The sequence below is a fragment of the Suillus plorans genome (genome assembly GCF_016647745.1).
Source record: "Suillus plorans strain S12 chromosome Unknown HD556scaffold_23, whole genome shotgun sequence".
Classification (NCBI taxonomy): domain Eukaryota; kingdom Fungi; phylum Basidiomycota; class Agaricomycetes; order Boletales; family Suillaceae; genus Suillus; species Suillus plorans.
In genome coordinates this window covers 451,532-475,502 of record NW_024537407.1, presented here as the reverse complement: position 1 = coordinate 475,502, position 23,971 = coordinate 451,532, and the positions used below count along the sequence as shown (strand labels likewise).

The following is a 23,971-nucleotide window of genomic DNA, read 5'->3' as shown; positions in this document are numbered from 1 at the left end:
CCTACCACCAACGTTGTCGCTCGTCAGCAGACGCTACGGCGCAGCAATACCACACAGCTTCTATTGATATCTTGTAAAACACTAAGGCATATTTGAGGCAGCATTTCTTAAGTGAGATCAGTCTGATTCACATTGTCGTTGTTGCTAACATTTAGCACCAAGTCCTTGCTAGCAGAGCTCAAATGCTCTCCGCTCCACCCCTCAACCAAGAAAAGTCGTCTGGCACGACAAAATATAAGACACCACCGTCAGTGCTCCATGGGGCGCAGGACACCGAGTCCATCGTAATGACTACCCGCACGGAAGACGGTAGATTTTCTACAACAGAAGGCACACTCCACGTTTCGAAGCCATTCCGGTCAAGATCGACGAAGAAGCTTCGCGCAATGATTACATTTGAACCCAGGAAGACGCACTTTGACACTACTAACGAAACTTCTGGCACCAATGAGTTCAGAGTTCGTCTCTTGCGTTGCGGGCGCATACGGTGGAAACTAATACGTTAATTGCCAGGGTTTCTTCACGCTTTTCTGGATGTCATTGTTTCTGTTCACAGTACAGACTTATGTCAGTAGCGTTGAAGCTAATGGTTATGCTCTATCGTTCGCTTTCGCGACAATGTTTTCGCGGCACGCAGTCACGTTAGCACTCAGTGACTTGCTCCTGGTTTCCACCACGATTTTATGTGTCCCGTTTGCCAAGGCCATTAGCAAGGGCTGGATCAACTACTATTGGACAGGCGCCATTCTACAACACGCATTCCAGACATGTGTGCTACTTATCACAGTCACGTGGACATTTCATAGGTACGCGCCATGCCATCTCTCTCTCACTCGTATTTTGACCACTGAACACCCCTAGACAATGGCCCTGGGTCCAATCCGGCTTCCTCACTCTCCACTCACTTGTGCGCCCATCATTTAGTGCTTCAAGTGCTTTACTAAGGGCGAGGAACAAAGGTCATGATCATGAAGATGTACTCTTACATTTCTGTGAACGGCTACCTCCAATCGATTTCTAGACGCTCGATTGGTGTTCTTGCAGAGCTCAATGGTGCTACAGCCCGTGTTGGAGGTCTGAAACAGGCGTTGGATGACGCAATGTCGAAGAGGGCACAGGCACAGCCGGCAGCCGAGACTCCGGCTACCGATGTCACATCAACGCCGATGGAAATGTCCACCCCCGACACCGAGGGAGTATTGATGAAGTCGTACACGGATGTGAAGACTGCTGCTGCGTTGAGGCAACGGCTTGCTGCCATCTCTAGCAGCTTGGATGAGAATACAAAGTCAGAACGGGGTGCAGACAATGGAAATGGGCGCGGAGTTGATGGAGTTGAGATTGCGCATGTTCTTTCGTACCATCCGGATGAGCACGTCGCAGGTCTAGCAAAGGAATTCCTGGACTTGGACTCGGAGCTAGTGAGTACGGGCCCGGAACAAGTGCGTTGGCCCGATAACGTCACATACCGGAATTTTGCGGTCTATCAACTGATCCCAACCTTGGTATACGAGCTCGAATACCCAAGAACCGACCGGTACGCTGCAATCCACTTCAATGCTACGTCATGAACTGATAAGGAGTTGCAGAATACGGCCGGTGTACATTTTTGAAAAGACAGTTGCGTTCATGGGTTCATTTGCGCTGCTATATACAGTTGCGGAGTGTTTCATCATACCGCTTACCCCTACGCCGGATCAATCGTTCTTCCGCTCCCTCCTTGACCTTGCATTACCGTTCATGATTGCCTTTCTGCTTCTGTTTTATATCATATTTGGTGAGTGTTGAGCTGGAGCTGATAATGTGGTCTTGAACTGACGGACACCTAAGAATGCATATGTAATGCGTTCGCTGAGTTGTCCTAGTAAGATTGCTGCGCTTGTCACCTTCTGATATAGCTGATGTGTCCTTTGTAGCTTTGCCGATCGCCTGTTCTACGAGGACTGGGTGAGATGATTTTGGGACCCAACTGCATCGCGAGTGACTCAACGTTGTTTTATACAGTGGAACTCTACTTCTTGGGAGGAATTCTCACGTAAATGGAACAAACCGGTGCATAGTTTCCTTCTTCGGCATGTGTATGCTTCAACACGGGCCTCGTACGGCCTATCGCGCACCACAGCAATGTTTGTCACATTTTTTCTCAGCGCCATGGCGCATGAGCTGGTCATGGCAATTGTGACGAAAAAGATTCGGTGAGATAATCTGTTTTTTTTTCGTTTTTATTATGATACTTATGAGCGGGCGTGGCCGATGCAGCATGTACCTATTCCTGATGCAACTCGTGCAGATCCCATTGATCTTGGTGAGCCGAGCACCAGTGATCCAGCGCAACAAGCTCATGGGGAACGTGGTGTTTTGGCTGGGACTGTATGCTGGCTTCCCACTGCTATGCGTTGCGTATGTTGCATATTAAGGATGTGACGGAGGAGAAGGCGAACGATGATCCATACACGATCAGAAGAACAGACATCTGGAGTTATCAAGAGGGATTTCTTCGCTACCGTAAATTACTATACATGTGTAATTTAATATGGAGTATGGAATGCATTCTGAACTCTGATAACATTCAATAAGGTGCAGGCGGAGGGACTTTGAGTGAACGAGTCCAGAGTAAGTCATACGAGAGGCGTAATACGACTGCACTTTTGTATGTGGAAGTTATTAATATTGGAACAGAACGGATATACGGGGCGTGACTAAGTATTAAATGGTGCGTCGATAGCGGCTACTTCCGCATCAAGCCTAGCTCACAGTGATCTGTGATAACAACTGATAACACAGCGGCGCTATCATAGCAGAGATATGCGCAGTAACTGATCATTGATATCGGCTGCATGGAAACGCAGGAAATTGTTGTGAATCGTTGAGAATACAGTGAGATGTGACATAGTCGGGATGCGTCGTAGTTGGTAAACGGTAATTTGCCAACTGCTGCATAAGCGCAGTCGAAGCTTCGTCATGCTGGAAAGCAATGGAAGCACTCGCATTCGTCTGGAGTAACTCGGGCCGTTACAGCGGTGACTTATGTATGAGAAGGTGCAGCTTATCATTTCCGAGAACTAAGAAAAGAAAAGAAAAGAAAAGTCTTGAAGGTGTTCAATACTTGTTCCGAATTTAGGTACACGCTTGGCATACTGAAATAGTTAGTGCAAACCAAATCTTCTAACGAAGTGACCAACCTGAACCAGTATTACTTACATGTCGTTGCCAGTACCAAATTCATTTAGGTTCACGGCATCACGAGTTGCAAGCCACGACTCGGACGTCGGTCAACCTACGATTGAAGGTATGTCGAGTGTCTGGCAGTCTCTGCGACCTGTGGGACATCACATGTACGGTGTCACGAGTCATCGGCTCTCGCGTATCCATGAGTCCTTGTAGTTGAGCGCTATCCCATGGCTGTGTGTTATGATAGGGATGCAGCTGGGGTCTTACTGTGTCGTAAAATGACATCGGAAAGCGAACAAGCGCTGTGCAGGTCTAGACGCTTTTATGAAAAGAACGTCCAGGGTCTAGAGTGAACTATGAAACGTATGAGGGCAATGACAGTCTATAGAGAAGAGTTTCACATGGAAGAGTTCGCCTTCCGAAGGGGTGAGATCCGATAGTGAGAGGGGCATTGGATACTAATTACGAGAGTCGTGGCAAATCGAGGCAGTGACGAAGTTGACAGCCAACGTTAACCGTTGTATTAGTCCAAGAGACTCATGCGTCCCTTGGGTCACGGCAAGGGCGGATCCCGACCGACACGAAAGCGGATAAGTTTGAACAAAGAAACCTGAGTGCCTGTTACTCGGGTCGCCAATTGTGCCGACTCGATCGGGTATAAAAAGGGCTTTCAAGCTAGCACATTTATTATGTATGAAGCAGCACTCGTCTCGCTAGGAATTTAAAAAGACCTACTACGTAGTACAAACAATTGGTGAGTTTGAGACATCCGACGGTCCATTTTATCATTACTAATACACGCACAGAAAGCATTGTCAGCTGGTGTGCTGCAACGTGTAAAGCGGATCTTTAGCAAGCATTAAAAGGCAAGTCACCCATCCGTCATCAGTCCTACCTTCTCTAAACATCCAACCGCAGTGCCATCATCCAAGCCTAAAGCATCAAGAACATTCGCAATTATACTTCAGCACCACCCAGCTTCTCGACAATGCAGGTCAAGTCGATCAAAACGTTTGTGAAAGACGTCAAGAGAAGGCTATCCCAGAAACATAAGCGAAAGTCATCAGCTACCACCACATCGACAACCACTACAACAAGCTCTTCTGCCCCATCCACACCCTCTCCTAACCACTCTCCTCTGTACGATGATCATTATTCACCGAACACAATCATTACACCATCCAGCCCTCGCAGTGCGTCAAGCAGTGCAACTCTGGGCTCTCGCTACTCTTCGGACGTTATCGATATCAGCTCAAAGCACTCCAGAACACTCTCAGAAGACATGATGTCGGCTGAAACCCATGGATCGGATAACAGCGGTACCTTTGTCACCGCCGACTGGGGTCTTGCTTCTCCACGTGCACGCATTAAATCCCTCGACCGAAATAGTTCGGTTGCAGAATCAGCCACTTCCTCCCACCCTTCCCAGAGCTCTCTCTACGCTTCTGCTCAGTCCATGCATCTGGAGGATTCTATCGATCGCCCCCCACAATTACTCCAGACTTTACCTGAGGATAGTGGGGAGGGTCCAGGTACACCATCACAAGTGTCCGAGCCTGAGCTACCGGACCCGTTCATAGTTGAAGGCTCAGAGGATGCCTCGTCCGAAGGCGAGGATGCCTCATCTGAAGTTGAAGCTGCTTCGCTCGAGAGTGAAAGTGTCCCCCCTGCAGATGAAGAGATCGCCCTCGCACAATCAGCACTTCTTACGCCTTCTGTACCCCTCTCGCTACCTTCCCCCAACGTCAACAAAGACGTGCCCCCGCCTCCCCCAAGCGACACCGAGTCTGAGGCACCCGAATTGTATCTTCCTGGGCTAACCATGCCTACCATGTTCTTACCCATCCCAAACGTACGCCTCTCTTTATCTTACACTCTCACCTGGTGGTTCCATCAACGCCCACCATTGATGTATATCCCATGTACTATTAGACGGACCCTCTAAATATTCTCCTCACGAAATATGTATCTCCGCTAGAGAAGCGTCCTGTACGAGATGTCACTGGCGAATGGCAGCATTCTGATTTTCACTCCATGGTTGTGAGTATGAGTGTACGCCTTGTGCTAATCCAAGATCTCAATGAGTGCGCCCCGAATATTAGATGTCAAACAGTTGGCGTGCGCTTGCCAGAATGGCGCGAGATCGTCTAATAACTTGTGATCCTGAGGACCTCATTCGTGTTCTCGATGTAAGTACATGACGGCCATGCACGCTATGACTTAGCCTCTTTCAACAGCTCTGGTCTTTACGCCTGTCAAGCCTCGCTCGTCTCCGTCTCTACAACCAAACATCTGCTGAATGCACCAACCTTTTTGCAGTGCTCAATGCCACAGAGCCCCCGTCCGCCCGAGCATACCTATTCGACCGCATCCTTCCGTTTGAGCTCGAGGTCATGCACGCACGCCTCAAATACTGGGCAGGCGACCCCATGGGCTACCTGGACATTCTTTACGCTTTGCTCAAGAAGTGCAAGCTTCAAGCCAAGATTTCGAAAACAGAGGGCGACGACTCCAGTTTATCGATGTGGCTTGAGCGCGCTGCACGGATGTGCCTGATCATCGCGTCTCAAATGATCGAGATGAAGGCATGTATATCTTTACATATCTCGATAAGCGAGCTGATACCCCTATGTGCAGGACTTTACTGCTGCAACGAATCTTTTAGAGCCACTGTTCGCACAACGTACTGGGCAACAACCCTCCCCTGCCATCCGGTCTGCTGTGGGTCGCATTTACTTGCAGAGTGGTTACCTTGCGCAGGCTGCGGCGCATTTTGCTGTCGTGGAGAGTGATGCCAGCGTCCCGCAGACACTCAAAGATATGAATGCTGCCTTGCTTGCATGTGCTGAGGGGAACTGGACGCGGGCGGATGAACTGCTTCAAGCCCTCGTACAGGCAGAGCCGGATAACTTTGTGGTAAATACTTCATTGGCGTTGTTTTGCTTGCAATTGATATTTACACACTCAGGCGATCAATAATCTGTCTGTGGCTCTTCTGAGCCAGGGAAAACTCAAGGAGGTGAATATTCTCTGACTTTTATCGTGTTTTCGTGCTCGACGGCTTTCCTAGAGTATCGAAGTCCTTGAGACTGCAATGCATAGCTCCCCGTCGGCTGTCGTGGTGGCAGAACCGTACCTCTTTAATCTTTGTGCGTGGATCATCAATCCCATTGTGGAAATTTTTGAATACTGAAGTCTTGACAGCGACGCTCTATGAGCTTCACTCAGCCACGGCTGTAGAGAAGAAACGCGACCTTTTGATCGAGGTGGCGAAGTGGAGTGGAGATGGACTGAAGACGACATGCTTGAAGATGCCGTCTACATGACAGATTCTATCGTTATATATTGGGCTTGTATCATATGAATGGGATGAACTGGTTTTGGTCCTGTAAACTGACTGTCCACTCCCTGCCACCCAGTCTCAAGAAACCCCTCACACAGGTCCCCATATACGTAAGTACTTGGAAGTTAATGGCACGAAAGCCCCATCACTTACCTTTAGATACCAGGTAAGTACTATAGTGCACGAACGAAGATAGCAAGGGGTGGGGGCTGCATATGAGAAACCAAGTCTGGCCACTCACTTTCGACCGGTCACGTTCCCTTGAGTGCTCACAAGTTTCTGATGCGCAATTCGTCGTAGAAGAACGTTCGTGTTATGCCCATCGGATGAGGTACTCTGGGTGGCTTGCAGCGACTGTGCGCTTGTTCCAACACCGGCTGCCAGGTGGACTCTTGCAGCCCTGCCTCCCACTACTCACCCAGAGCGCATGAGCATCCAGTGTTTCCAACACTCTTTGCACGTATGTTTTGTATGTCAATGCCTTTCATTCGATACACGTCTTAGTTGTTTGTCTGGTCTTTCCCTCGAGTCATCACGATATTTGACAGTCTCGCAAAATTACATCTTTATGATCATTGCGCTTCCAGACACCCATCCAGCTGATAGTTGCCTTTCCTTTAGACTTCGCCTCCCAGCACAATTTCCTTCTTCGGACGACTGGTGCTGGGATTCTACCAACCAGCTATATGCATCGGGAGCCCCTATTATACTGCCAACGAGCGCTACTATCCTGGACTGCGGGTCAAGCAGGGGCAAGTGCCCGGGTATCTTCAAGATAGGGGTGAGCCGCTTTTCTGTGAATGAAACGAGCAACCAACTAAATTTTATAGAGGGATAAAGAAATCTGGCCAGGAGAAGAGACCAGCTTACCCTTGAGTCCAGCGTGGCTTCTGCAGCCACTTCCTCATTTGACACGAGCGGTGAAGATCGGGAAGATGGAGAGTCTGAAGCGGACGAGGTGATTGAATTCCGCAGCAAGTCGATCCTTGACGGTAATACTATGATTCAAATCACGAACTCTAGCAGAGAAGGGGGAGAAAAGGCGATGGGCGTACTGGTACGCTGCTACAAAGTAATTCATTTCATCTTAAATATTGTGGGTGGATTCAGAATGCGCTTATCAACTCTCTGCCTGATGCACTTACTAGCACGGAACGTCCATGTCCCTTTGTTTACAAAACGTCTCGTCCAAAATCTATATGATCTCCTTTTGTTCCCGAGGCCCGATTTCTGCGATAAGACCACTGGACAAATGAGTAGGTGCGGAAGATAATGATCATTTGTACAAAATCAAGCTCGAGTGATTATCGACGTGGGCAAGCGCAGGTATCGTCGGTTTTGAGTCGACTGCGGCATCGTTACGAAGATTTTGACGACAGAAGCCCAGCTGAGCAGGTGACCACGTTCACGAAATGATACACATGTAAATCGGCACTGAATCACTGGCACTGGTCCCACGAAATGCAATACCTGCAACAGCTCCTGGGTATTGCATCATCATCCAACGGGTGTTGTTGTCTACAGACGTTGGCCTCGGTTATTTCAGGTATTTGGAAATTGGCGCCATGATGCTTTTTCAGGACAGACATCGTTGCCGTTTTGACTATTTCTGAAAGGTCATTGCGACACATCGAATTAGCTGTGCCAGAATTCACAATTCGTGCTGCGAGTCATCAGTGAATGAGGGATGCGGTTGAGATAATATTGATCACGGAATGATATAAACAAACTAGAGGCGCTTCAGCTGCACAGCCTTGGACTACTTAGATACAATTGCTTGCAAGGCCCGGCCGGGACCCCGGCGGGTAACCAGGTTTATAAGCCCGATTGATCCAGCCTTGGCGGATATGATGGCTCTAAGTATCTCAGTACTACTTAGTACTAGTAGCTAGCGCTATGCTCACATCTTCTCCCAGAACATTCACCGGATTTGTGCGGCCACCTGTACTATTAAGTGATGCACATTGCTGGTTACTCTTCTGAACTTCCTTCGATTTACATCTCATCCTCCAAAGAAGAATCAGCAACTACATTTGCGCCATGACCCAGGTCGTGTTGACATACAGTTCCGCTATCAGGATTGTGGCTTCGGTGATGACTGGTTTTGGTATATCATCTATGTATGATTGTTATCGAGAGCCATACTGGCGGCAGTCATATACTAACGAAGGTTTATAGAGTTTTCTTGATTTTGACTGCGCAAGTTTGGATCTATTTCCGGAGAAATACAATTCGATCTGGGGAGAACAGGCAGTCTAAAGCTCTCGTATGAATTTTCGTCGCATATCACAGACTCATCGCTGACAGTGCAGAACAGGTTGCCTTCATCTGGTAAACATCTTCAATTGGTCATGCATGCAACAATTAACGGAAAGACTGGCGTTGCGTTACAGGTTAATCCAAGCTGTTCAAATGTGAGTCTCTATGGAAATATTTGTACAAGCCGCTGAAAGTCCTGCTAGGGCAGTTGCTACTTGGATATCGTTCGCTCATGCGTTAAAGTTCAATATGACACTCCGCCATATGTTGATGTTGGTGGCATTTAAGGTTATTCATCAAGGCACTTTCTGACAGAACGACAGAAACTTGGCGCTTTACAACGGAATATGTGCAAGTGGCGCCTTTCTTCCGCCAGTCTCGAACTAATCAAACTCACTGTCGTTCCATAGTCGTTGACCACGTCTGTTGTGCATGGCGTTTTCATATCTAGGGTTTTCAGACGTGCGTGCTGCTGACGTACTACTATGACACTTCTTTCTGATGCGTGCGTAAAGTTGAGAAGAGTTTCTATGGTAAACGGAGAATAACATTCGTCCTGGTAAGCACTGCGTTTGGCTGCCTCGGAAACAGCGACTGATTGCGTCAATCAGATTGCATTTTGTGTCATGGAGCAAGGTGCGATAGTTTATCTTGCAACGGATAATCGCTACTTAATCACGAAAAATAGCTTTTGGTGTTCTTAGTACAATCTACATGTAGGTCCAATTTTATCAGTGTCGCCCTGTTAGGTTTTTCTCAAATAAGGGAAACAGCTCCCGACTAAGCCATTACAACTTGAATGTCGTGGTTAATGTAAGCTTGTTCTACCTTTGATCGGGAAGCAACTCACAAGGATAAAGTGGTCTACCTTGATCTCGCTTGGTTGTTCAGCAATCGATGATGTTCTTATCGCTGGAACTACGGCCTATATTCTCCACAAACACAGGACTGAATCGCCAAGGTGATTAATCAGTTCGAGTATGAAATTAACTGACAGTCTTGGTGTTCAGAACCAACCGAATGATCACGAAACTTATCATATTCTGCTCGCAAACGGGTTTGATTACAACGCAAGTTCCTTTGCATTGACAGTGGATATATACTCACTGCTTCCTGTGTAGTGTGGTGGCATCTATCACTATGGGAATTGTGAGTGCTTATCGCGCACAATAACTATGTCTCTGACCAAGACGCAGTGGGCAGCTTGCCGTTTCGATGTGTATCATCTACATATGTGTTTTCCTATTGGAGGCTGTGAGAGTCTTGTTGTTATCAACTCGAGTACACGGAATGTTCTGACGTCCTGGCGTGACAGTATATGCTACATGTCTTCTCGCCAAGTGAGTTGTTCCTAACGGTGATAGAAGAGACTGCTGATATCTTGCTCAGCTTAATCGCTCGGGATTCCTACCTGCAGCCACAGACAGCCCACGAAGCCGAGATTTCCGAAATCAGTTTTGCACGCTTCACACAGGCGATTCATGTGGGCTTGCCAGACAAGAAATCCGGGCTGCAGGAAATATCGGCAATGCAAGAAGGAACAGATTCCTCAAAAGTGTCCTCCTGTCAAGTCGAGCCACTATAATCCTTTGGACATAATGCCACCGTCTCGGTGTTGTCGCAATTGCCTAGAGTTAAGTACTAAGTTGTTATCGTACGTATGTGTCGAGAAGCTGTTACATCCACTATACTTACATTCACTGGCAGCCGTAATCAGACCATCAGAAAGAATTCATATAATTTATTCTTCACAATGCCTCTGTCCTTCTAGATTCACTACTATGAGACTTATTTTCGTTCGAATGTCGCCGTGCACAAATCCTGTGTTCCTCACTGAAGCTTGAAGATAAGATCATTACTTGGTAGTATTGGTGTAAAGTTGTCCGTGATCACAATTTTCGTAGCCATTATCATGTCACTACTCTCCTGAGGCCAGTACGATCCTCTACCCTCTTTCCTACCGGTCCGACGATGCCGACCCGTGACGCAGCCAATTGAAATATATGTGATTCTTTGGATATATTCTATACCTTCTACATCACGGAACTTGAAAAGGCCATTGTTCACTTATCATTATCTGACCTGAACACCATATGTTGTTGTTGTTACTGTGTGCTACTTCAGACGAAATAACATTCCCGAAAGCGGTTGTTTATTTTTGAAGCTTCTGCCAAACAACACCCTAAAAACGAGTCATGTTCCACAGCACGCGGTTAAACCGGTCAAGCGTTATATGCGTCAGATGGATCAGCGCTCATAGCTATTCTTGCTATCATTTGCGTGTGCTGGCGCGGACTCTCAAATTTCAATGTTGATTGTTTACTTTGCAGCGCCTGCTCACAAATCACGTCGCCCCCAAGGTCAATTGTAACAGGATGAGTATCTTCGATGTCCAGGGTTCTGAGATGGAAACATCTCCCCTTCTGCACGAAACCACGCAAAAAAAGCAAAAGACGCCCCTTCCAAAACTGCAGATCGGCATTTTGATGCTTGTCCAAATGGCAGAACCCATTGCTTGCATGTCAATATACCCGTACATCAACCAGGTATAATATCAGAAGCTTCTTCAGGGGGTTAAATTTGAACGTTAATCGCAGCTGATCCGAGAACTTGATATCACTGGTGGTAACGATGCAGCAGTCGGTTATTACGCTGGAATTATAGTAGGTCTGACATGTTATTTGAGCGAACACAGAGTTATATGACTCCGGTGATACCAGGAATCACTTTTCTTCATCACAGAATCACTGACGGTATTGAAATGGAGCCGTCTTTCTGATCGCATTGGACGCAAACCTGTCATTATGATCGGTTTATTTGGAGTGGGTCTCTCAATGCTCTGCTTCGGTCTCTCGACCTCCTTCTGGACTCTTGTCGTCAGGTCAGTCAATCTAATTTGTGTAGATGGTTGAGTATTTCTATACAATGAGCCAAATAGCCGTTGTATCTGTGGAATGCTCAATGGTAATAGCGGAGTCATGAGAAGTATGATGGGCGAACTCACGGATTCGACCAACATGGCGCAAGGATTTGCTCTTATACCCATCACATGGTGCTTTGGGAGCTTCTTCGGGTCAGTCTTTCTCTGAATACAAACTCGTGCTGAGAGTGTTGCAGCTTCGTTATGGGGGGAACTCTAGCTCGCCCTCAAGACCGTTGGCCAAATCTCTTTGCTGGACAATTCTGGGCAAAATATCCGTATTTCTTGCCCTGTGCTGTTGCTGCATCGATTGTTTCCGTGTCGTTCATGCTCGTATTTCTCCTGGAAGAGGCAAGTCAGACTCGAGATAGACATCCCGGTCACAAATATTAACCCTGTTTCAGACATTAGCAACCAAGCGCAAGCGCAATAGCAATGCCACGGGCGAACAACTTTCGGAAGAATACAGGAGTAATGAATCACCCTCGGAGAATATGGCCAACGTCCCCGTCCCCCTACGTTCGCTGCTCATTCGTAGCATCATAATTCCCCTAGCGAATCAAACATTTCTTTCGTTTCTCGACATCTGTATCTTTGCTCTCATGCCCTTGTTTTATTCCACCCCTCACTACCTCGGCGGACTAGGATTCGCACCCCAAACGATTGGGTTATGGATGGCGCTATTCGGCATCATCGACGGTTTATTCCAGGCGCTGTTCTTCGCCAAAATCGTTGACCGGCTAGGTCCCAAACGCACATTCTACACAGGTATATCGTGTTTTATACCTATCATGGTCACGTTTCCAGTCATGTCATGGCTCGTCTTCTCCGGAGGCGCTGACTACATGGTCTCGATCGCACTGATGTGCCACCTTCTTCTGATAGTAGCGTGGGACATCTCTCTAGGTGAGCCTTCTGTCATTGCGCGTGTCTCTATCGTAGGTCCCATGCTCACTTACAACCAGCGAGTATATTAATGTTCATTACCGCGTCCGCACCCACGAAAAATGTCCTGGGTGCGATCAATGGTATGGGTCAAATGACAGTATCAATCGCACGTGCAATCGGTCCCATGTTCACCGGGTCCATTTTCGCGTTCTCGAAGGATCACAATGTTTTGGGTGGTCACGCGGTATTTGTTGTTCTGTGCATACCTGCGGTTGGGATGTTGTGGTTAGCGTCTTACCTACCTAAGGAATTGCAGAATAGAGATGAGGATGAGTAAAAATTTGTCGCCTTGCGAGTAATTCATACGGTAGAGGAATGAATAAACCAGTATGCTCTTAGTAAACCTCGCATGAAGTCATCCGCGAATGTACATAAATGATACAAGCCCTTGTCATTGATTACTTCTTCTTTCATCTCATTCTACACGAATCTTTTTCGAAAACATGATGTACGTGGTGGTAGTCTGATAGAGGGATATGCAAGTTGCGCGTGAGTGAGGTGGACAGGAAGAGGGAAGGCTGGGCGCCCAAAGATGAGAAACAAGTCCCGAAAACACAAACAGGGTAATACGCAGTTGTACGTGGTATCTGATTCGTATCGTAAGCAAGATGGATAAAAAGAGCGCCCACAGTAATATGGTAGTGTAGTGTAAGAAAGAATAAGTCCGTGCGTAATACGGTGTCTCGGGCGCTTGTACACCGCTGACTTGCCCTCTCTTGCCGGAGAAATGTGGGTGGGGGTAGAAACGTATTATGCTGCGCTGTACAAGAATAGGTTGTTCGTTGCAGCGATCTAATTATAAAGTGTTAGTACACAGACTGGAACACAGATGCAAAGCAGGAAAGATCGGCAGCACAAAAAACTAACGGCGCAAAGCACGAACTATATGCAAAGCGTAACACTCACAGCGATCGTGTTCTCCCGTGGATGCCAGCTAGCATGCAAGATCTTCTTGTTAAAGTCAAGCGTATCTGTTTGCATTGCGTCCCGCAGTCCGCCGGGACGCGGGCCGTTCTTGAGCCCGTTCTTACCTGCGGGTGCACCGATCTTCTTGGCCTTGAAAGCAGACTTGTCCGCTTGCAGCACGACGTCATTTGGCGAGTCTGTGTCAAATATGCGGAAGAAGTTGTGGTACGAGCCCGTTAGCACGTGCCTGGGTTGCAAGTCAATCAGTAATGGTTCGGGAGATAAAAAGGGATCGATCGGAGAACGGTGGAGCAGAAGATAAAGAAAGGCACAGGGGTAAGGGCACGATGAGAGCGAATACGCACTTATCATCTCCACTCCATACACACTCAAACTTATCAAAGATGCAGTCGTTCTCATACAGATCGCAAAGCTTGCCGCGGAGGTGATCATGGATAGGAATGGTCTTCACAGGACGCGACTCCATATTAATGTCCCAGATCTTGAGGGAGAGATAGTCGCGCGACAAGATATACCGCCCGTCATGACTGAACTTAACATCAGATATGGAAGATATGATCTCGGAGAAGAAGGATCGGGATGTGGGGTCCTCTTCTTCTTCGAAGCCTGCACATAATTCGATGTGAGAGGCAAAGGGTTTAGAGATTTAAATGAGGTACGTACATTTTGCATGACGGTCACATAGTGCGGAGTCGCGCATATCTGCGAGCTTGATATTACTTTTTGAGCTCGAGTACATGAAAAGGTTGCATTGCTGAGGGTGGAATTCCGCTGCGGTGATCACTTCTGTGAGTTCTTCCATATTCACAGGTTTGATATCCACGATGTCTATTAGTCATGAGCGTCTTCTCTAGATCAGGGTAGTAGATGAAGGAGACTTACTGAAACTCTGATCACTGATGCCGAGGTTCCAAAGGTTGATGCGTAGATCGTCTGCGGAGATGTAGGTTTCCTGGTCGGAATTGACAGAGATGGAATGGATGTGGTAGGCATGTGCATTGGCGTAGACTTTACGTGGGACTGCGGCGATAATGTTGTCCTGTGGCTGCATGCGGGGGAGCTTGAGATGGGAGACAAGACTTGGGGGTGGAAGGGCACGATGGCCATCGAGGTGGTTTGACTCAGAGACTACACGGATACTCTTCTCAAATATTTTCCAGAGTTTGATTGTCTTGTCTAGTGTGGGATTAGTCAGAAGTGCTGGGAGGGAAAGGGGTGGCAAACCGTTGGTAGAAAGTAGGAAGTGGGCGGTATTTTGTCGTCTACACCACTTGATCTTGTTGATCTTCTCCTCGATTTCAAGAGACTTTAGATAATCGAATTCGGGCTCGTGTGACTGGAACTCTGTGTAAAACTTGTACTCGCAGCCTCTTTTCTAATGATCGCGTGGCGTAATCAGGGTTTTAATATGAGAACAATGGAATGAGAATGATACTCACAGACTCGTTGCGCTCAAAGAGAACGACACGACCACCTTTGTCGCCTGTGGCGAGGTAATTTCCAGTTGCATCGAACTCGACTGTGGATATGATGTCGGCTGCGGTATCCCATCGATGCGGGTCAGTTGAACCAGAGAGTCGATCAGAGTGGGTGCACGGACCTTCTGTGATGTCGTCCACTTCACCCTTGTCACCGAAGCATTGTGCAAAGCGCCAGCTACCAGAGCCTGATGGGTCGATATCCATGATTGTAGCGTGGCTAGAGGGGGTTCGCTGTGATTGTTATAAGAGTAGTTTAGAATTGATTTTTTGATCTAATTCTGATTTGTACCGCAAGATGGAAGACAACTAGATTGATGATTGTACGAGTTTAAAGGTTCAGGGTAGCGAGCTCGTACAATGCCAATGCTAGCCAAGTGGATGAGATGAGCCGTTTTGTTGTGCTCTTGTTTGGCTACACCCACACTACCTGGACCCGGCTTGCACCGTAACGTTCAACATTGAAAACAATCTTTAATCCAACAATGCCTATTGCACCAATCACTGGCAAACTTAGAAAGAGACTGTGGCTCGACCTTTCGGTCGCCCTTGGTCTCGGCGTCTCATCTGCTTATGCTTTTTGGTAAGTAGATTGTATTTCGGCTTCTCAAAGCATGCTCATATGTGAATAGGTATGGCGTACATCTCAAGTCTGGTACGTCTGGGTTGTCGTGGCACCTCATTCGTTAACGCTGACTCGCTGCAGTACAAAGGCAGGAGGAGTTTTACTTCAAGCTGGAGCGGGCAAAAGTGCAGCAGTTGCAGTGATAATTGCGCCTTAGTGTACACCGAACCTCTTCCAAATAATGGACTGTATCCTCCTTAGAAGGAACGCCTTTCTATTGGACTGCCTAGGAGAGACCACCTCGCCTGCGTATGGTTTTAATCTATTGTGCTGGTGCATGATTGGGCGATTCTTTGCGTGTGTCATGCTCGACTTTCTGTCCGACATCGAACGGGGCGGGTCTCCCGTACACTTCAGCTTCAAATTTTGTCTTAGAAAACAGACCTAGGGAGCAACGCACATGTTGGCATTACTTGGAATGGCACGCTCGAAGGAGATTGCTTGTATGAATGAAACATGTACTCAAAGATCTACGAAGTACACAAAATGTCTGGCAAGAATCAAACCATCCTCCTGACAAAAATAACAGGCAGATGGTTTCTTGAACCTGGCCACGATACTACGTATCTCGTTTTTGCCGTGTTGTTTAACGCCTTTGCCACAAGAAATGGATGTGCAGGACGTAGATAATCAACGGCAGTTCATGCAAGATGATCTCGTCGTCAAGCGTCTTCAACAGAAAAATGCTGACTGAAAATCGCATGAAGCCGCGAGCATCATACATGAGTATACCAACAAAAGTTTTGGAGGATAATAAAGCGCTGCCAGTGTTTGCATTTATTTATTCTGCTGATATAATCGCCTATTAATATGATCCAGCGTGTCGTAGTACACAAACTCTTGGTCGCACTCACAGCGCGCGGGATGAGTGCTAGAAACACCCACAAGGGGTTCGGCTCATCACACGCCATCCCTCCTAATCCTACCTTTATTGACTTCCCAAGATCTGACGGTGACCCAAGCAATTGGCCCACAAACACTACCCCCCACATTGACAGTGAGGGCCATGTAAACTTCATGCGACAGGCTTCCCTCGATGAATCGTTATCGATCAAATGGCGTGTCGAAGTCGCTGCAGCCCTTGCCTCAAAGATTAACATGCCTCGTGAGTGCTTCCTTTCATGTACTGGCCACCGATCATTTATCTCATTCTTTCAACAGAAGGCAACTATGTTTTGCAAGGATGGCCTGAGGGCTATCAGATGTTCGATCACAACAAAGGACCAAAGGATAGTCCTCGTCATGATGCCTATCTTATAGGTGAGCTGTGCTTCCCCGTCAACGCAATTAGTTGGTGTTTACCATTAAAATGCTAGGTTCTACCTATGCCAAGCGCTTCCGCTCTGTCCCAGAGTTTATTCCCCACGCCCTATGGCTGCTCACAGACCCCACGCTTGACCGTAGCAACTGCAATTGCAAGTATTGCAATAAAAAACCCCAACGTGAAATAACTGCCTCCATGGGCCTTCTTCCAAAGCGCGGCGGCTCCGCGCCCTCTGCCGCAAACACACCCACGCGGACAGTTCAAACCCCTAAATTGAAACGCCAGCCTCAGCCACCTAAAGACAGGCTTGTTCGGGATCAAGAGAAAAGCTCACGCGACAAAGAAAGATTTAGACCATATGTCGGTGTACGTCGCATGCCAAAACCAGTCAGACCGCCTGCACCAAAGCAAAGCATGCTCAGGGAGCGTAACTCCGATTTGAGCTGTGCCTATGGCCCCGAAGTCAAGGTTCGTCGATGGTTCCGTGACGGCGAACTCCTTTGGTGCGCATTGAACAACCCAATCGAAGGGCCCAGTGGCCCAGGCGGCGACGATTCCATCTTTTTCTGGCCAGGTCTCGTCGAAGAGACAAGAATGAAGCCTACGCCTATTCCAAAGGGCACAGATATGGATATCCTTGATGGTCCATCAAACGGTCATCCGAGCTCGAACGCTGAATCCAATGGTGATGAGGGAGTCCCTTGGATCATCCGGCACGACCTTTCTTACAAAATGAAACTTCTTGGTATCTCCCAATCATTGTATATTTCAGACCAACTTGTTCTTCCGTATCAATCAGTTGCCCCTTCAGATGAGCTTATCCAAGCTATCCATGCAGTATCTTATGAGGACCTCGACCCAGACCCCGCACGCACTTTCGCATTCAACCCTTATTCCACCTCATCAGAAGTTACCTTTGCAAAAGCTGCAGCCCCGTACGGTATTGCGCTGCAGATCGGCGCAAATATTTCTGGGTATTGGACACCCACAGACGACTGGGAGTTCAAATTCAGCCTTGAATACCCCAATTCCGGTCCACCACAATCAATCAACACATTCCAAAGTCTCGATTCAGTGATGAACTCAAGTATGGCACATAATGCTAACCTTGCCTCGTCCATGGCGACGCCCTCTGGCTCAGGCTCTCATACGCCTAGTATCTCTGCACCGCTACCCCCACTGGCACTGGCCCAGACAGTCGTGCAGACACGCTACCAAGGCTTGTGGTGGGGTGCAGAGCGCATCTGGACAGACGAGCTTATTCGGCTCAAATTTTCGCGAGGCCAGATCGCTCCTGAAGGAAATGACCTTATCGATGCACCTGCTGGCCCAAGTAAGAAGGCGCAGGAGTACGCGCGATCTATGGGCGGCCAAGTCGGTGGCGCTGAGGGGCGGGGCGTGTTCATGCGCCTCGAAGGATTATTCGTTGCCGATCCGCCGAGTGGAAGAGGATCCAAAGTCTGCCATGCAGTAGGGACGCTTTATGAACTCGTGGATGAAGACTGGGAGGAAGACTGGGACGGTCGGGAGATGATAGTTGACAAAGGAAAGGGTAAGGCGATCGAAAATGGCAATTCAAACGTGGATGGGTCGTTTCAGTTGGATGCTGTACCATCTGGACTTTCATTTATGAATGGTCCATCCCCACTGAAACCGCCTCCACTCGCAAACCCAGATCCAGCGATTCCCGTGGAAGGCACGACAACAGACGTTCTTTCACACAGCAACGTAGCTGGCGCTTCCACTTCTGCATCTACCGCACCACAATGTGACGCGAACAGCGCGCTCTCGCATCCAGTCCTCAGTTCCTTCCCACTGCCAAAGGCCCCCGACGGATTTAAGTTCCGCCCCATCCTGAAGCCGGGCCATGAGATTGTTGTAGATTTGACGTGGATCGCGGGGCGATATTACCCAGGCCTTCTCGAGCACCGGCTGCTTGACAGGCACGTCGAACGCGCGCTTACTGCTGGTGGGACGCAGTTATGGGCTCTCGAGGGTCTGACGGCTGGGTGTTATAATGCGATGGACCCGACGAAGTGGAAGCCCACTCGCACGGCGATGGTCCGGGAGGCAAGCCATGATGCGCGGGTGGGGCTTGAGGAGCACTGGAAGAACAAGGAGAAGGAACGTCAAGAGGCGAAGCTACTGGAGGGGGCGTTTTTGCTACCGCTGCCGCCATCGGGAATGGATACTGGCGAAGGGGGATCTGGGCTGGGTGAAAGTTCTGGCGCTACTGTGCTGGTATCAAACGGTGACGGGCAGGGTTTTGTGAATGGCGAAGAGGAGAGAATGGAATCAAGAGTAGCGGAGAATGGGATGCCGGAGGAGGTCGCGATGGTGGTTGATTAGTGAGTTGGGGGCTGTCTTCCATATTTGTCCCTTGCATGCCATCTAAGTACCCCACTAATTGCTTCCATGGAATGTACTGTATGTGAATATCTGGATGTTTCTTGAGTACTCTCGAGTCTCGACTCCGCATAGTCACTTATAAGTCTTCGGTAGCTAATTGTAGGTGGTTTACTGTACCGTGACTAGTACGTGCGTCGTGCGCCCGAATGCTAGAGTAGGCCACGCCCTTCCTACGTCTTCATAGTGCTAGTTATTCCAACCACAAATATATCACATCCATTGTTGTCGATCTCACCTATTAGGTTTCATGTGGCACGTGGTCTGGCGGAAGCACCAGGGTCCAGAGGTCCCGGCTCAGTGGCAGGAGTCCCGGCTCGTCATATATACGCAACTTGCTCCCGCTATAGAGAGAGGTTTGGGCTTGGCTTTCCATTGCAGTCCGTGCCCGTTCCAGTGGTGTATCATTTTTGAAGATCTGTTCTGTCTTCTCATTTTACATTCTAGCGCCGCAAACGCCAGTCCGATGAAGACGAATGTAACGCTTCAGCCTTCAAACGTCAGTCTGCCATCCAGGCCCATCCTTGTGGACGATCCCGAACTACCTTATAATTCGTCTCCCATTCTCCGCTCACGTTGTCGAACCTTTTGCTGCCGCTAGCATAACGTCTGCACCTGAGCCGGTCCCAGCGTCCCGCAGGCGAGATAACACCAATGCCAAGCGGCCCGATACCGCATACACCGTGTACGAAGAAGGCGATGCTGCCGCAACCAAATCCAACTCTATCTATTCATGTTCCTGCTTTCTGCGGTCTTCGAACTGTACTGTCACCCCGTCACCCCGTCATCTGTCACTTACTTTATCTTATTGTTGTCTTCTAGTTCCTGTATATTTCTCTGCGCATGCTGGCCTGCCGGTGTTTGTGTGGTTGTCAGGTTCCCCTCAACCCGTCACGTACACACCTCTACCCTTTGGCGCTGTGCGACTACCCTGCACCACCGTGACCTCTTACCATTGTGAAGGATCATTCAATGCTCGAATGTGCTTTTACTTGCCAGTTAACGACCTCTCCTCGTCGATACCTATTTCATTGCTCACCAAGAGCTTTTCTCAGTTTTGCCGCCTATATCGTTATCATTTTTAATTATTTTCCGGACCGCTCCTCCTACGCGTGGTCGATGCTGTAGGACGTTTAGTGTGCAAGCGGCTGGCCTTCTGATTCAAAGATATGTTCGCTGGTGGACACATAAGTATTACGTGTTGAGCCTGACGTAAACCGTCCGATATCTTTCTAATGGAGCCTCCCAGGTCAAGTGTTCGAAAAATTGTCTCACTCTCAATTTGAGCGCTGACGTAAATCTTACACCCTACCAAACACCTCGATGCCATGGCTAGCCTGTCATAATCTTAATTTCAAGGCGACCCTCTCCAATTATATGCATTTGTAGCCAACACCGCGGCGACTGCCAGTGGTTTCAGGGTTCGTGTCCGTTCACTTCGTTTCTCCCCTCCATATTTGTCCATTCGTTGCCAGTGAAAGTCGAGCGCTGGATGGCTTGTGGCTGTCTGGGTACCCTTTTAAAGCGTACTAGCTCTCCTCATCATTAGACGCTGTGACTGTTTCGACCATGCCTTTGTCCCCCCAGTTCATGGAAGAGGTATGGGTGCGGAGGTATGTCTATATATTGTACACATCGTCATTCTCACCTAATATTGTCTAGGTCGTTCTCCGCAGCTGGCCATACACTACTAGTCTACGACTATCTCCTAACTTTCAGAGAAGAAGTGAGTTCATATGATATGCATGATATCAATGTTCACAATATACCCTTGATTGCAGTTCGTCTACGTCTGGAAGGCCCCCTGGACGGTTATCAAAATCATGTTTCTTCTCAACAGGTATGGAAACCTTATTGGACAGACTACCATCCGGCTGGAAGAGGCTGGTCTCCTTGCACATAATTCTCAAAAGGTATGTTGTAGTTTCGTGAGTAGACATGACATTTATCGAGTGGCTAATTTCGTGCCAGTTCTGTCAAGGGTTTTCAATTTTCACCACTTGCTTCATGCGTGTGTCTATCGAATCGATCCACAGTGCGTCCATCTACTCGATGATCATTGCATGTCCTGAGGCCTGAGGGTTTTGGTTTTCCTCAGTCCTCGTGCTCCTGCGTGCATGGGCTATCTGGGGAACTCGAAGGCGTGTAACGAACATCTTCACCTGGAGTTACGTGGGCTACATCGTTGTGCTGGTGGCTAGCTCAGCATATGGTTTATACGCCGGTAATAGTAGGTCACTTTGCACCGTTTTTATTTTCATTTGTAAAAATGGTTTCGCTTCGGTAGTTCATTTTCAGTTCCTCGACGTGGTTCAGGTCTGCGTGGCGACAGGGCCTAGTAGGTGATTGTCATTTGGCTCCTGCAGCATATTGATAGTTTGCTACTTCAAAGCATATGTGGTTGGTCGCTTTTACATCGTGTTTGGTATATTGACGGACGTCTCGTCGGCCTCGATGATATTGTAACGTTAGTGGATAATCTACTTTGGAAGGTTAAGATGTTCTATTCTGTGTGCTTGCGCTTGCTGAAAACCATCAATCAAGCTTTATTCTCGATATAATAGTCTTCGTCCTAACGATGCGAAGTCTCCGGATATATTCTAGAGAATTTCAGCAACTCTACCCGTCTAGTCTCCTCCATATACTCGTTCGAGACGGTGAGCGTGCTTTGTGGAGTAATTCGCAATTGACTACAATTGTATAGCGACCTTATTTTTCATCGTGAGCGTAAAAAAGCTTCATGATGTATCTCGTTGCTGACAACACGAATAGGTTAGTATGTTCAGTAATGCATTGTGCGTTATCTCTTGGTGAGACTTGCTCATACTCTTGACTCGTTCTATCGCCTTATTATGTCCAGGACTGCATTCAGGACCGTCAGTATTCTTTATCCTTAGCGGACCGTCGTTCTTTCTGACTGATTTACAGAAACCAACATATTTCCTTGCTAAAGGGTACGTTAGCCGTAATGCAACCCCATCGCATTCGGTCAAGATATTGATATTGCATGTAGGTTCGCAACTCCGTTACTTTCGGTAGCTGGCCAGCGCCTAGTCCTGAACCTTCGGAGTCTTCAAACGCGTTCCTACGAAACTCGCGATCTCAGCCGTGAAGTGGACCGGCAACTACAAGCATTTGCTGAAGGGGGCTCTCCAGGCCTGGATGATGTAGAAGAGTTGGAAGGTATGCAGGAGTAGGTAAGTATCGGAAATATGGTTTCAAGGTTTATCTTGGTTGACTTGGTAACCATATGTTGTAGGGTGGTTGTTCTGTACCAAAATCGACTGAACATGGACGACCCTTTGTGCTCACTTTTGTTCCTAGAATTTCTTTTACGTTTCCTATGCCCCTTTTAAATATCCAGTATCAGGTGTATCCTTCGGTCGGAGTGACTATCTCCGACTGACTGCATGTATTAGTGATAGACTAACTTTTAGCTAACCTGCCTCATAATTCTTCTGTAGTTCTTCTATCTTTTGTATAGTGGTGATTCGATGGTCGCGGACCAGTCTACCATGCCACGAGAAAATATTGACAGTATACACGAGATCGCCGGTATTCCTTCGTTACCTGCCCAGAAACGTGCATGATATTCAAAAAATTCTTATGAACTCGGGCCGCCACGACCCTCATGGTGCTCAGGATGATATCATGACCCCATCGTCATCCTTCCCATTGGGAATTCTCGCGACCCTCTGCACCCACGCGGCCACCGTTAGGTTAACACGGGCGTCAGTGACTCACAAGGTCCTGAATCAGCGCGAAGTGATTCTAGATTTACTTGATCACTTTAGTCATGGTGACTGCAGCTGCAATGAAACGCACTGCCAAATTTAATGCTCAAAGTATAGTATGTAGGACGTACTCAGTGAAGTAACCAAGCAATTACTTTAAAGTTGAGTGTTGTAGATAAAAATCACGAGATGGAGATCTGTTACGAATGGACCGCAGCAGTGACGTGTGCCTTGCAAAGTGCTAACCTTTGCAGTGAAGTACCCACGGAGTTTACTTCTCGTCAGCACTTACTACGTACCTGGGCCATCGCACGTTCAAGGATGTACATAATATGAAACGTTTGAACCACCATTCTTTGTTCTCATTCAACAAACCCAAGCTCAAGGTTGAATCGGTATAACCACAGACCTTCGATCTAGATCTGGAAACATATCCAGGATCAAGATATTATAGAGTAAGTATTCAGTCACCGATCCGATGTCAACAGCTTACTTTTATGTAAATCTGCGACAGCCTGAGTACTTGCAGGTACTTGCGTTCTCCGTCGGGAGTCAAACCGTATGTATACCGTCGGCTCGTTATCAAGAATGCCGCTCTTGAGTAAATTATGTTTCTCTAGCCATATGAATCCGGCTGTCGATGCAATTGATGTCAGTCAAACGTCTCGGATAGAGGCACAACCAACAATATGCTGAGAGAAAATGTAATACATCATTTGCATGCTGAACAATACCTGAGAGCAGGAAGACTCGGAAGTCTCGGAGCAATTTGAATGCTGCAAATACGGGCCACGTGACCGAAATGCCAACCTCAGATCAGTAAACTACAATGTCTCTGTACAGAGCCGCAGTGTCACAGGGCCACAGTTTGGTCCAAAGCCTTTCCGAGTCCGACT

General features: G+C 47.9%; 9 protein-coding genes across 9 annotated transcripts; 8 read left to right on the top strand and 1 right to left on the bottom strand.

Moving 5' to 3' along the window:
• Nucleotides 1–287: 287 nt before the first annotated feature.
• HD556DRAFT_1473594 (MBOAT, membrane-bound O-acyltransferase family-domain-containing protein) lies at nt 288–2,904 on the top strand (the record flags this gene model as incomplete). The annotated part of the gene is made up of 9 exons (XM_041308490.1): nt 288–458; nt 514–806; nt 862–907; nt 960–1,537; nt 1,590–1,777; nt 1,831–1,864; nt 1,917–1,947; nt 2,005–2,195; nt 2,260–2,904. The coding sequence occupies 9 exons, from the start codon at nt 288–290 to the stop codon at nt 2,414–2,416; spliced, it is 1,689 nt and encodes a 562-aa protein (XP_041161117.1). The 3' UTR covers nt 2,417–2,904.
• A 1,032-nt stretch (nt 2,905–3,936) lies between these two features.
• Nucleotides 3,937–6,994, top strand: HD556DRAFT_1366423 (uncharacterized protein). The gene is made up of 10 exons (XM_041302815.1): nt 3,937–4,037; nt 4,090–5,023; nt 5,104–5,211; nt 5,274–5,360; nt 5,409–5,756; nt 5,809–6,087; nt 6,140–6,190; nt 6,242–6,320; nt 6,376–6,624; nt 6,681–6,994. The coding sequence occupies exons 2-9, from the start codon at nt 4,160–4,162 to the stop codon at nt 6,495–6,497; spliced, it is 1,938 nt and encodes a 645-aa protein (XP_041161116.1). The 5' UTR covers nt 3,937–4,037; nt 4,090–4,159; the 3' UTR covers nt 6,498–6,624; nt 6,681–6,994.
• Nucleotides 6,995–8,245, top strand: HD556DRAFT_1366420 (uncharacterized protein). Its single transcript, XM_041302814.1, has 2 exons — nt 6,995–7,282; nt 7,385–8,245. Exons 1-2 carry the CDS (start codon nt 7,083–7,085, stop codon nt 7,785–7,787), a joined length of 603 nt encoding a protein of 200 aa, XP_041161115.1. The 5' UTR covers nt 6,995–7,082; the 3' UTR covers nt 7,788–8,245.
• Nucleotides 8,246–8,312: 67 nt separating this feature from the next.
• Nucleotides 8,313–10,781, top strand: HD556DRAFT_1526881 (uncharacterized protein). The gene is made up of 18 exons (XM_041309326.1): nt 8,313–8,634; nt 8,693–8,780; nt 8,832–8,845; nt 8,908–8,928; nt 8,977–9,045; nt 9,097–9,124; nt 9,184–9,235; nt 9,289–9,332; nt 9,385–9,409; nt 9,462–9,489; nt 9,547–9,586; nt 9,634–9,734; nt 9,784–9,843; nt 9,895–9,922; nt 9,970–10,027; nt 10,089–10,113; nt 10,163–10,427; nt 10,481–10,781. The coding sequence occupies exons 1-17, from the start codon at nt 8,555–8,557 to the stop codon at nt 10,356–10,358; spliced, it is 957 nt and encodes a 318-aa protein (XP_041161114.1). The 5' UTR covers nt 8,313–8,554; the 3' UTR covers nt 10,359–10,427; nt 10,481–10,781.
• A 174-nt stretch (nt 10,782–10,955) lies between these two features.
• HD556DRAFT_1519243 (MFS general substrate transporter) lies at nt 10,956–12,983 on the top strand. Its single transcript, XM_041309123.1, has 7 exons — nt 10,956–11,319; nt 11,371–11,436; nt 11,494–11,654; nt 11,712–11,846; nt 11,891–12,044; nt 12,098–12,599; nt 12,659–12,983. The coding sequence occupies exons 1-7, from the start codon at nt 11,149–11,151 to the stop codon at nt 12,916–12,918; spliced, it is 1,449 nt and encodes a 482-aa protein (XP_041161113.1). The 5' UTR covers nt 10,956–11,148; the 3' UTR covers nt 12,919–12,983.
• HD556DRAFT_1366373 (WD40-repeat-containing domain protein) lies at nt 12,984–15,438 on the bottom strand. Its single transcript, XM_041302813.1, has 8 exons — nt 15,169–15,438; nt 15,008–15,105; nt 14,793–14,943; nt 14,451–14,744; nt 14,232–14,396; nt 13,913–14,174; nt 13,548–13,794; nt 12,984–13,433 (listed from the first exon to the last, which is right to left on the bottom strand). Exons 1-8 carry the CDS (start codon nt 15,251–15,253, stop codon nt 13,392–13,394), a joined length of 1,344 nt encoding a protein of 447 aa, XP_041161112.1. The 5' UTR covers nt 15,254–15,438; the 3' UTR covers nt 12,984–13,391.
• Nucleotides 15,439–15,531: 93 nt separating this feature from the next.
• On the top strand, nt 15,532–15,796 carry HD556DRAFT_1208917 (COX7A, subunit VIIa of cytochrome c oxidase; the record flags this gene model as incomplete). The annotated part of the gene is made up of 3 exons (XM_041296526.1): nt 15,532–15,629; nt 15,679–15,701; nt 15,753–15,796. Coding segments are annotated over 3 exons (165 nt in total), but the record flags the coding sequence as incomplete, so codon positions are not given.
• A 739-nt stretch (nt 15,797–16,535) lies between these two features.
• HD556DRAFT_1235927 (uncharacterized protein) lies at nt 16,536–19,284 on the top strand (the record flags this gene model as incomplete). Its single annotated transcript, XM_041297785.1, has 3 exons — nt 16,536–16,776; nt 16,833–16,931; nt 16,988–19,284. 3 exons carry the CDS (start codon nt 16,536–16,538, stop codon nt 19,282–19,284), a joined length of 2,637 nt encoding a protein of 878 aa, XP_041161110.1.
• Nucleotides 19,285–20,910: 1,626 nt separating this feature from the next.
• On the top strand, nt 20,911–22,931 carry HD556DRAFT_1307740 (uncharacterized protein; the record flags this gene model as incomplete). The annotated part of the gene is made up of 14 exons (XM_041300054.1): nt 20,911–20,954; nt 21,004–21,067; nt 21,123–21,254; nt 21,313–21,376; nt 21,440–21,571; nt 21,629–21,679; nt 21,719–21,803; nt 21,886–21,998; nt 22,046–22,062; nt 22,114–22,136; nt 22,202–22,217; nt 22,270–22,295; nt 22,355–22,534; nt 22,826–22,931. 14 exons carry the CDS (start codon nt 20,911–20,913, stop codon nt 22,929–22,931), a joined length of 1,053 nt encoding a protein of 350 aa, XP_041161109.1.
• Nucleotides 22,932–23,971: the final 1,040 nt, after the last annotated feature.

Coding starts and splice junctions, on each gene's coding strand:
- HD556DRAFT_1366373 (XM_041302813.1), bottom strand. CDS start 15,253: ATGGATATCGACCCATCAGGCTCTGGTAGCTGGCGCTTTGCACAATGC. Junction 15,106..15,168: donor AGTGGACGACATCACAGAAG/GTCCGTGCACCC, acceptor GGGATACCGCAG/CCGACATCATATCCACAGTC. Junction 13,795..13,912: donor GTATGGAGTGGAGATGATAA/GTGCGTATTCGC, acceptor CTTGCAACCCAG/GCACGTGCTAACGGGCTCGT.
- HD556DRAFT_1519243 (XM_041309123.1), top strand. CDS start 11,149: ATGAGTATCTTCGATGTCCAGGGTTCTGAGATGGAAACATCTCCCCTT. Junction 11,847..11,890: donor TGCTTTGGGAGCTTCTTCGG/GTCAGTCTTTCT, acceptor AGAGTGTTGCAG/CTTCGTTATGGGGGGAACTC. Junction 12,045..12,097: donor TCGTATTTCTCCTGGAAGAG/GCAAGTCAGACT, acceptor ACCCTGTTTCAG/ACATTAGCAACCAAGCGCAA.
- HD556DRAFT_1366423 (XM_041302815.1), top strand. CDS start 4,160: ATGCAGGTCAAGTCGATCAAAACGTTTGTGAAAGACGTCAAGAGAAGG. Junction 5,024..5,103: donor TGTTCTTACCCATCCCAAAC/GTACGCCTCTCT, acceptor ATGTACTATTAG/ACGGACCCTCTAAATATTCT. Junction 5,361..5,408: donor ACCTCATTCGTGTTCTCGAT/GTAAGTACATGA, acceptor CTCTTTCAACAG/CTCTGGTCTTTACGCCTGTC.
- HD556DRAFT_1366420 (XM_041302814.1), top strand. CDS start 7,083: ATGATCATTGCGCTTCCAGACACCCATCCAGCTGATAGTTGCCTTTCC. Junction 7,283..7,384: donor AGGGGCAAGTGCCCGGGTAT/CTTCAAGATAGG, acceptor AGACCAGCTTAC/CCTTGAGTCCAGCGTGGCTT.
- HD556DRAFT_1526881 (XM_041309326.1), top strand. CDS start 8,555: ATGACCCAGGTCGTGTTGACATACAGTTCCGCTATCAGGATTGTGGCT. Junction 9,333..9,384: donor GGAGAATAACATTCGTCCTG/GTAAGCACTGCG, acceptor TGCGTCAATCAG/ATTGCATTTTGTGTCATGGA. Junction 10,028..10,088: donor GTGTTTTCCTATTGGAGGCT/GTGAGAGTCTTG, acceptor CTGGCGTGACAG/TATATGCTACATGTCTTCTC.